Genomic DNA, 10,454 nt, shown 5'->3' with positions numbered 1-10,454 from the left:
GTTGAGCCCAGGGTTTGAAGCTATAAGTCTGATCAACCCAACAGTATCCCTTTCACTTTATGTGTGCAAATGAGTATAAATGTAGAGGCTCAAGGCAGACACATTTGTGTTCCACCTTATTTTTTAAGACACTGCCTCTAAAGTTAGAACACACTGACTTGGCTAGACTGGCTGGTCAGCAAGTCTGAGTGCTAGGTTTATAGGGGTATGCTGTTGTACCCACTTCTTTACATTGGTACTGGGGCCTGAATTCAAGGGCTGGCAAGATGCTAAGGAGAAGGGCACTGATCACCAAGCTTGAAATTAGAGAACCAACTGTCCCAAATTGACCTTTGACCTCTGTAATATCCCACCATTCCAAATAAATGAAAGCAAATTTTTTAAAAACTTAAGTACTCATGTTTGCATAACATGCCCTTTGTAACTGAGGAATCTTGCCAGCACTTCTCTCTTTTTAAAAGTGACACTTCTCAAAATGAAGCATTTTCTTATTTGCATTTCAGAGTAAAACAAAGGCACCATTGTAACAAAATGCAAATGTTTAATTTTTCAAAACTTAACTATACTAGTGAAAATAAATTATAGGCAACCTTCAGTATTTGTACATTATCTTCATATAACAGTGCTTTCAAAAGACATCTTGTAAAGGATATTTTCACGATACAATGTTTGAAAAATAGGGCAACATTAAAGAACATTAGTCTGAAATACATCTCACAATGCTGAGAGGTATACTTTATCAAATTAACCAACCGTACTTTTTTTCAAAACATGGCTTTTAATGACAATTATTTCTTGTCCATCTCAGTGATTTCTTGGATCCAAAACAAGATCTGTGTGTTTATTTCTTTGAATACATCATTTGTAGACCGTCCTTTCACTGCCATGGAATGATTTGCCTTCTCAATCCAATGAATTTTACTGGGGGCTTGCATTTTCTGTGCTACTTTCTCCAACAAGTTCTAGAAAGGAAAGAGAAGAGGATATTAGAGGCTATTGATATTTAGTAAGCGATTATGTTTCCTCTATCTCTACTGGACTTACAGACAGCCACTCAAGAGTTTCTACTAAATAACGGCTCTACAGGCAGTTTTATAGACCATGGAATATATAACGAAACATTAACAATAGAGTCAGTCCACTTCTTTCATGCAATCATATCACAGAATACACCAAGAATTTATTGACAAAAAAAAAAAAAAATTAAGCAGATTTGAGTTACTTAAAAAAAAAAAAAAAAAACAAAACTTCTTTTTCCTAAGGAATTAGTAGTTCTCCATTTGGCTAATATTTAAAAGTATATAAATGCTGCCAAAGCTCACTTTAGTGTTAATAACAATCTGTGTAAAATTAAAACAAATGTATATTCTCATATCTTCTAAGTCTTAACAATTAGCTATTAATTCTTCAAATAAAGGATTATACCTATTTATCAAATCCCTTTGGGGAGATGTATTTTGTTAGAATGTTTTTTTATTTTTATATATTCCAAACATTAGACAAATGAATTATTTTTTTTTGTTTTTTTTTGTTGTTTGTTTGTTTCTTGAAAAAGGGTGGATGTAACCTGGCTGTCCTGGAACGCCCTATACATATAACCAAGTTGGTCTTGAACCCACAGAAATCCATCAGCCTTTGTCTCCTGAGTGTTGGGGTTAAAGGTATGGGTCATCACATTCAGAAGCTAAATGTGGCAGGCAATAATCTTGCCCCTAATATGTTTCTTTCACTCATAAAAGTATAGAGTTCCAATTTACCTTTTCACACATTTCATCTGCTGAGCCCGACACAAACAGTACAGGATCCTTTATACGAAAGAGATCTTCGTCTCTGAGTTTATGCTGCTGCTTTGGATGGTGCAGAGGGTAAGAAATACAAATGAGACCTCGAACAAAATCATCAGCATCATCTGGTTCAGTATGACACATCACAGAAGCAGCTGCTCTTGAGCCCATCGAACGACCTAAAATCAATTAAACTCAATTAGAAATATAAACATTTATATATACCAGTAGTGGTCATATGGCAAAATCAGATTTGCTATTCTTCATATTTAAGGACAAAAAAAAAAAATCACAACTCAAAAAGTGTCAACCAACAAATTCCAATTGTTTTAATGGAAACCTACAGTTTTATTAAAAGCCAAAAAATGATCTGGCTTAAACCAAATTTTAAAAAGAAGCAATAAACATTACTGTTTAAAAATAAACAGAGGCTTATAAAACACACATGCTTTAAATCTGCTTTAAGCATATAAAGTATTATAATAAAAGTATCAAGGTTATGTATCAAAACAAAATACTAAATTAACTTCCTGATATCAGTTTTTTTTTTTTTGGTTTTTTTTTTTTTTGGTTTTTTGGATTTGGTTTTTTCAAGACAGGGTTTCTCTGTATAGCCCTGGCTGTCCTGGAACTCACTCCGTAGACCAGGCAGGCCTCGAACACAGAAATCTGCCTGCCTCTGCCTTCCAGAGTGTTGGGATTACAGGCATGCGCCCCCACCTGTTATCATGCATCCTGTTATCAGTTTTAATATTATAATTTATACTGAAGCTTACCTCCAAGAAAAACACCAGCAAGTTTGTATTCTCCTGAGGTCTTCAGGTAATTCTAGGTAAAACAAACAAACAAAAAATATTATGGATTCCTCTCATATCACATGCCACCAGATAGTCTTACCATTACTGATATATATAAAAATTGTACAGATTCTTACAGTTCTTTCCTCTTCTGGTCATATATTTACTATTAATCCTTATATTGGTTAGTATGTCAGGGAAAAATAAATTTGCCTTTATAAAAATATTCAAACAGTATTTTACTGGGATACGATCTGAGAATGGAGTCCTGTGAGAATTCTGAGTGCTTGTGAGAAAACTCTCAGAAAGAAAACAAAGGAGAGTCTTGCGACCTCAGTTTCTTTAAAACAGAATTGTTCTTGGAATGTGTTTTTATGCTCCTCCTAGGTGTAGCAGATAGGAGTTTACTTAAGCAATCATTCATGTACTTCTACAGAAAAGCATGTTTTTACCATGTATAGCTTGTCCTTGTGATTGAACACCTTATTCATGTGATTCTTCTTAACCCTGAAACTATAAATTGCCTGATTCTCTAAATAAAGTTGGTTACTGTATGAGACTCTAGTCTGCCTAATTTAGCTCCTAGTTCCCCCTGCCTCTAGAGTGGTAAATGGCATTAGGGAACTGAAGTCAACTATGAGGTATGAGAGTGGAGACCCTCATAAGAAGGAGGTGAGTATAATGGCAGAAACCAGGGAAAGCTTTGCCTTATGTTGAGGAATCTGTGCTTAATTTCTTAAAGAAAGGAGGAGCCCAAGTATCAAAATCATAATTACTAGATTGCTTGCAAGTTGTTTATGATCATAATCCCTGGTTTCCAGAAGAAGGAACTTTAGATGAAGTATGGGAGAGTTTAAAAGCATATAAAGAAGGTGAAAAGGTCCTTGTTCAATTTTGGGTCACTTGGGCATTGATTCAAATTGTAATGATAAATACTTAAAACTAAAATACTTATGGGTGATAAGGAGGATGTTAATAATTACAAGAGATGGCTGATACCTTGAATGAATATAAACTGGATGACTAAATCTTAAAATTGATAAAAGAGGAGAAAAGGAGGTTTTCCTTGCGGAGACGAATTTGAAAATTATAAAATGACACAAACTAGGCCAGTGAGGGTTCCCTCAGCTCCCTTACTGGAGCTTCCTTTAGTTCTATATCCTCCATTGCCTGAAAACTTTACAACCTAAACAAGTTAGGGCATGGCTGGAAAAAGTATGTGTACCCATCTCTCTCTGTCCTCATTAGCTGTGCTTGGTATTTACAGTGCAATTTCAGCAAAATTAAAATGTTTTCCTAATTATGTACTAATCAATCTATTTAAAATTCTAGACCAAAAGATACTATTGGACAGTCCTTTCACATTATTTTGAGTGGCAAAGGAAGAACTAATTGAATCCAGTCTTAAAAAACCATTTGTGTATTAAGTGTACTTTTTGCTGCCTTTAACTTATTTTCCTCACTAAACTGTCTCCTACAGGAATTATAGCACAGAGGATAAACCTTTGGAATGGATTTATTTATACAATAAAGGCCATAAGATACTAACTGCTTACCTCACTGTTCTTGTTCAATTAATGTCATCAATTAATCATATGGGTCTCTTTTTCAAGCAATTCTCTAGAATTTTCTAATCAATATAATAATTTAATTAATAGTACCATACATAGTTTGGATCTCTTTTCTTGGTGGCAGAGTATTACACACAGTGCTGAATTTCACTCTTTTAATATTATAATTTGCTTGCATATAGGATACTCACTAATTAAATGGCATTAGATTTATCTAAAACATTTCAAATCAAAACCACTCTGGCAGTCCTGCTATTAAAAAATAATACAGGAGGAAATGTCAGAACACAGTTCAAGGATGGAGTCATGTGACAATTCTGAGTGGAAGTGAGAAAACTCCAAGAAAACAAGGTTAAGAGTCTTGTGACCTGCGTTTCTTCAAAAAACGGTTGGAATGTGTTTTTATGCATTACTCCCAGGTGTGGTGGAGAGAAGTATGATTACTTCAGCTTTTGTTATTCATATACCTTTATGAAAAACAGATTTTTGCCACATGTGGGTTGTCTTTGTTATTGAATATCTTACTCATGTGATGCTTAACTCTTAAGAGTATAAACTTAAGAGTATACAGTCTAAATAAAGTTGGCTATTGCATAAGCCTTTAGTCAGCCTCATGTTTAGGTCCCACTCTCCCAAGTTCATGCCACCAACTAAAGAGATAAACAGTAAACCTGGTAACGGACAAATTATCTTTTTAAAGCTGGAAATTTCAAATTTGATGAAAATAGCATCTAATATAAGTAATTTAAAGGAAATTCAGCGTTGTCCTTTTCTCAGGACTTTTAAGTTATGCTTATGAACAACATATAAAGGTGGTATATTTGTAGTATTCATATTACACTACGTTTATCCCTCTAGACTGCCACAACTATATTGTAAAGTTACATTATTTTAGTGAGTTTCTTGAGCAGCAGTGTGAAAGAACACTTACGATGTCAATATTGATCTCCATGAAAACAAACTGATGACAAAAAAAAAAAAGAGAGAAATATGAACATTAAATAACCTCCATGTACTGCCAAGTTTCCAAGGATACTCATTAAGGTATTTTTATCTAAAAGTTAAATAAGAGAACAAAATATCTTAAATTTATGAAGAATTTTAATCAGAACCTGATTATAGGTAAATGTATTTTTCTTACCAAAACTGCTTTATATGCCTTAATTCTATGTACAATATTAAGGCCTTTGCAAGTAAATCTCAGGCAAAAAAACCCGTGAGATGCAAGATGGGATGCCAGTGACATCAAATGAGGAAGATTCATATCTCCTGATGCTCCATGTGTAAGAATTATTCCATATGCTATGTTCTTGTTAGGTACCAAACAAACTGCATCCAGTAATTTATTTCCAAAAGGTATTTTTAATTTAACCTAAAATTTGAGAGAATAAGAGTATCAAATTATTTGTTTGACTATTTAAACACCTGAATAAATATACATATTTGTTTTGTAGGACTTATGACTGAATGCATGGCCTCTAAACAAGTCATATTTATAGTATTTAAGAAATATTTACTGTTATGTGCTTTAAGTGCTAATGTATTAACTTATGCAAGCATTCCTAAGAGGCAATTACTATTACTCCTACTTGACAGATAAGGCATAGCAAATTAAGTAATTTGCTCAAGGTTACATAGTTATTAGCTAAGAATCAAAAGTCAGGTTCTTGTTCTGGAATCTTTACTCTGCAATTCTAATTCTGTACTGCCTCTACTTTGCAAACTGAAAACAAGGCTACTATACAGAAATGATGATTAACCCATTCTCCTACCTCCCAAAAGTAAACCAGAAGACACTGAATATATGAAAATATCTTACCTCTGTATGACTCATTTTCACTGTTGAAAAATAAACACAAGGTGCATTACATCTGAGAAGCAAAGGGCATCTCCCTGAAAAGAAGATTCTGTTGTAAAAGGTGAGTTGTCAGACAAGGATATGACCCCAAAACTATGAATGAACATGTTCAAAAGCTGAAATAAACACAAGTAGAAACTAACTCTTTACACACTGGTATCTCTGTACATATTTATTACTCAATCATGTATTACTTTCAAGATTTTTATGAGCACTCAAAACTAATTATAGGAGCTGGCAGATATTATATAAGATAAAGCAAATTTGATACTTTGACACAGAGGCCTTAAAGTAGTTCATTCCAAAATAAGATGCTGTACCCTTTACAAAAATGTTTTTGAAATATATTTATAAGAATCTTCATTTTCACTGGGCGTGGTGGTGCATGCCTATAATCTCAGCACTTGGGAGGCAGAGGCAGAGGCAGAGGCAGAGGCAGAGGCAGAGGCAGAGGCAGAGGCAGGCAGATTTCTGAGTTCGAGGCCAGCCTGGTCTACAGAGTGAGTTTCAGGACAGCCAGGGCTACACAGAGAAACCCTTACTCAAAAAAACAAAAAGAATCTTCATTCTCAACCACCCCAACTTAATTTCTATGTATTTACTAAATAATTTTCTTCATCACTCCTTTTTGGATACAATCTCAACAATTTTTAATTTAATTTCCCTCAAGCTATTAAATCATTTTCATCAATTCATTTTCTCTCTTTCATATAACATAAGTCCTTGTCATGTGATCCTACCGACTCTGGGTTTGGCTACATTTCAAAGTGCTACTTCTGAGTTAAGCTATGGCAAAGTCCTAGAAAATTTAAACTGATTTTCACTCCGAACCACAGAGAAAATCTATCCTGGGAATTTTTTCACTTTTAGCCAGAATCCCATAATGAAGACAGTTTGAGAAAATTTAAATCCAAATTAAAACCTGGAACCCAGTCTAAGTCACAAATGATCTGAAGAATTTTAATCAGAACCTGATTATAGGTAAATGTATTTTTTTTGTTTTGCTTTTGTTTTTGTTTTGCTTTTGACAGGGTCTTGCCCAGGCTGGCCTCAAACTTAAGCAATAAAAGTCACTATAATTTTTGTGATCTCTTTTTATTGTGAGAGCTTTCATTTTTCAGCATGTTACTGGCACAAAAATTTCCATTATCATCCATATGCTTTCATTGGCATTTGTTTATTCAGTAGGTAACAATAACATGGTTCAAAACTCAAAAGCTACCAAGAATATATATTTTCTCATTTTATTTTTGCCTTGCATTCAGAACCCCTCTTAAGGCAACCTGTATTACTTGTTTCTTGTGACTCTTTTTTATTAGATATACTTACAGGTGTATAGGTACATTTGTAAGAACAATTCACGGGAAAGGAAATGCTGCATCAAATAATGTTTGTAATTTTATAAACTAATTTTCATTTAAAAATAGGCAACACATACATTTATTATTCTTTGTGCAAGTGCACATGTGTGTGTGTGCTTGCATGTGGAGGCCAGAAATGAACATTAGTTATCTTCCTCTATCGTTCTTGTTTATTAAAACAGGGACTCTCACTGAACTTGGAGCTTAACAATTTGAGTAAGCTGGCTGGCCAGCCAGGAAGTCTTAGGTATCTGCCTATCTGGGCTCCCCTAGTCTAGGCTTGGCTTTTAAATGGATGCTTCAGATCCAAAGACAAGATTCTCAGCTTTTATAACAGGTTCTTTCTCAGCTAAACCATTTCTCCAGGTCCCGGTACAAAATTCTAAAACAAAAATGTAAATAGTGAGGTCTTGTCACACTTCCTTTAGCATTAAATTCCTTACTACCTGTCAGAAGCAACCACTGGCTAACTTGTGTACGTATGTGTGTTTCCTTATGGCCTGTTCATCCCACCCCCACCCTGTGGAGCCTGGAGGTTATTAATCTAGTTATTAAAGTTTTGGAAGTTCAAAGAGAAGTGGGTGAAAGAATTATGGCTTTAGGGCTCTTATTTCCATATGTGTGTTCTTACAATTAACTGCTGTGGCTCCTCCAGTTTAAAAAAAATCCTTTGCCAAAATAAGCCTCTTTCTAATTTTTCTCCCTTTCTCCTCTGTGCTCTTTTTAATCTTTTAACCGTGGGGAACACAATCACTCAAGAGAGTGAAATGGGGAAACTAAGAGAAATACCCTACTGCTCCTTAAAAAGACTGAAACGAACATATTAGTCTTCCACCTCTGCCCACATCAATGCACTTTCCCTTCCAGTTCCAAATATATCAAGTACAGCCAGTTTTTCTGTGCTCTGAATTTATTCAGACTAGTTTTATTGTTCCCCCTGCTGGGTTAGCCACTGCTTTTTAGTGTTCATTATTCAACTGTTAATATTTCCAAGGTCTCTTTCCTAGAGACTTTGCTTCCCCCGCCCCCAAAAGCCAGGTTGGGTGGGGCATGGCTATAATTTCAGGATTTGAAAGACAGAAAGGAGAATCGCTGCAAGTTTGAGGCCAGCCTGGGCAAGACCCTGTCTCAAAAGCAAAACAAAAACAAAACTAAACACAACACAAAACAAAAAACCCAGAAACAACACTTTCTTGTAATTTTAATGGGATTTCAGAAAACAGTACAATTAGTTACATGTTTTTAAGTTATTATCAACCTGGGAAGCTCTTCCAGATTACCCTGATATTTTAAGGAAAACTTGGCTCTCCTCCAGACTTCATTATGAACTTGTTCTAGACGGCTTCAGTCACACCGAAAATGTCCCATATGGTAAAAGTTCAAAGCAACTGATACCTCTGGCTTTTTCTCCCCCTTTAGATAAGGGAGGTCTGAAGCCTGGCTCAGCCTCAATGTCTTTTACAGCAGAGGGAGAACATTGCACCAATGCAAGGTGACGAGTGATGACACAAAATAAATATAGCTGATTCCGTACCGGTTCAAACGTCCCGGACAATCAAGTGTTTGGGGGGGGGGGGGAGGGGTTACTTATACTCACAAGGTAGTATGTTATGGTCGCAGCTTCTACTAAGCTCCGAAAACGCTACGGCCACCTGACTTCCAGTTTCCAAAAAATAAACATTTATTCATTGTTACATCTGCAGCACTACCTAGGCTGTCACCGCATCAACAAAATTGTGAATTCTAGTACTGCCGGGTCGACCGACCAAACGATCAAAAAAAAAAAAAAAAAAATCCAAATCCAAACCCGAGGTTAGAGGTCGACGGGAACCGTCGTTTATTCGCTCAACGACCGCGCGTGTCCCGGGCCGGGCGGCTGGGAGGATGCTTAGCTCTCGTCGCCCCCGACAGCTCCGGAGAGTCGCCGCGGCCCGGCTCCACCTGCCCGGCGTACCCAGCCGGTGTCCACCCTCCGTCGGCGGCTGCCGAGCGGGCGGGCGGACGGCAGAGGGCTTCCACCGACGCCTCGGGCGGAGGCCGACAGCCCCCGAGGAGCTGCCCGCCCGGCTCGGCACCGTCGCCCCCACTTCCCGCCGCCGCCGCCGCGCTTACCAGCGAACGCCCGAGTGACCGACCGCCGGCGCCCAACCGCCCTCACTCTCTTCAGCGAGCGAAGTAACACGCTCGAAGCGACCGCCTCGCCGCCCCCGTCAGCGCGTCCCGCTACTGCGCTGGCGCACGCAGGCTTCGCCCGGGGCTCGTGGGGCGCGCCGCGGGGCTCGCTGGGAAGCGGAGTTTTCCGCGGGCTTTAGCTCGGCCCCGCCCCTCGCGGGAGCTGGGTGTTTGTATTCCTGAAGCCGGAGTCTGTCTGCTAGTTCATCCAAGCGCGGGAAAGACTTGCTTGTCGCTGCCTTGGCCTCTTCCGGTCCGATCTTCCCTTCAGAAGACTGGAGTCAACCCTGACAACCCCTTCCTCACATCCCGCCGGGAAATCTTTAGCTGCTTGCATTTCAGGCGCGCATAATCCAGTGCCTCATGGGCACAGGACAGCTATGCAAGTGTCCCCAAACAAAGTCGTGCACTTAAAACATTCTCGCCCTTTGCCCCATCTAGTCTCTTCCTGTCTCTATCTACCTACCTACCTGTCTGTCTGTCTGTCTGTCTGTCCGTCCATCCATCCATCATCTAACCGTCACTTTTTTTTTTTTTTTTTTTTTTGCGACTTGACCTCGTGACTCCCTGTGAGCTTTGTAGATGGCTATGTCAAAACAATGTCTAAAGGTTGGATGTTTCTTATCTGTGCCAGGCAATGGCTGAATGAATTAAATCCCCCTTATGTACTTGGTACCTGCCCTCTTTTCTGATACAGTACATACTAAGAAGCGATTAAAGGAAAACCATTTATCACAAGTGCTTTCTCAAGTTTCAGTTTTCACATTTTAAATTAACACTTCCTTACCGTCTGTTAACCTGTCTTCCTTCTCTCCCTCTTCTGCCCCTTTCCTTCCCCAGACTCTCCTCTTTTCTTTGGGTTCTTGAGTGTGTTACAGTGTTAAAAACCAGGAGCCAACACTAAGATGTTG

At 38.0% G+C, this 10,454-nt stretch overlaps 1 protein-coding gene across 6 annotated transcripts; it reads right to left on the bottom strand.

The window, feature by feature from the left end:
- Nucleotides 1-521: 521 nt before the first annotated feature.
- Tex30 (testis expressed 30) lies at nucleotides 522-9,655 on the bottom strand. 6 transcript variants are annotated; one of them, XM_052193031.1, is made up of 7 exons: nucleotides 9,484-9,655; nucleotides 5,972-6,059; nucleotides 5,294-5,524; nucleotides 5,084-5,113; nucleotides 2,561-2,612; nucleotides 1,758-1,963; nucleotides 522-962 (listed from the first exon to the last, which is right to left on the bottom strand). In XM_052193031.1, the coding sequence occupies exons 2-7, from the start codon at nucleotides 5,984-5,986 to the stop codon at nucleotides 789-791; spliced, it is 708 nt and encodes a 235-aa protein (XP_052048991.1). In that variant the 5' UTR covers nucleotides 5,987-6,059; nucleotides 9,484-9,655; the 3' UTR covers nucleotides 522-788. The 6 variants fall into 6 exon arrangements, with proteins under 6 accessions (XP_052048991.1, XP_052048990.1, XP_052048993.1 ...); XM_052193030.1 differs by having other exon boundaries at nucleotides 5,972-6,045; XM_052193033.1 differs by having other exon boundaries at nucleotides 5,972-5,991.
- Nucleotides 9,656-10,454: the final 799 nt, after the last annotated feature.

This window comes from Apodemus sylvaticus, chromosome 9 (assembly GCF_947179515.1).
Source record: "Apodemus sylvaticus chromosome 9, mApoSyl1.1, whole genome shotgun sequence".
NCBI classification, from domain to species: Eukaryota; Metazoa; Chordata; class Mammalia; order Rodentia; family Muridae; genus Apodemus; species Apodemus sylvaticus.
Note: the sequence above shows the minus strand (reverse complement) of the source record. Positions and strands in the feature narration are given on the sequence as shown.

Coding starts and splice junctions, on each gene's coding strand:
- Tex30 (XM_052193031.1), bottom strand. Junction 2,613..5,083: donor TGGAGATCAATATTGACATC/GTAAGTGTTCTT, acceptor TGTTTTACCTAG/AATTACCTGAAGACCTCAGG. Junction 1,964..2,560: donor TGCTGGTGTTTTTCTTGGAG/GTAAGCTTCAGT, acceptor AATTGATTTTAG/GTCGTTCGATGGGCTCAAGA.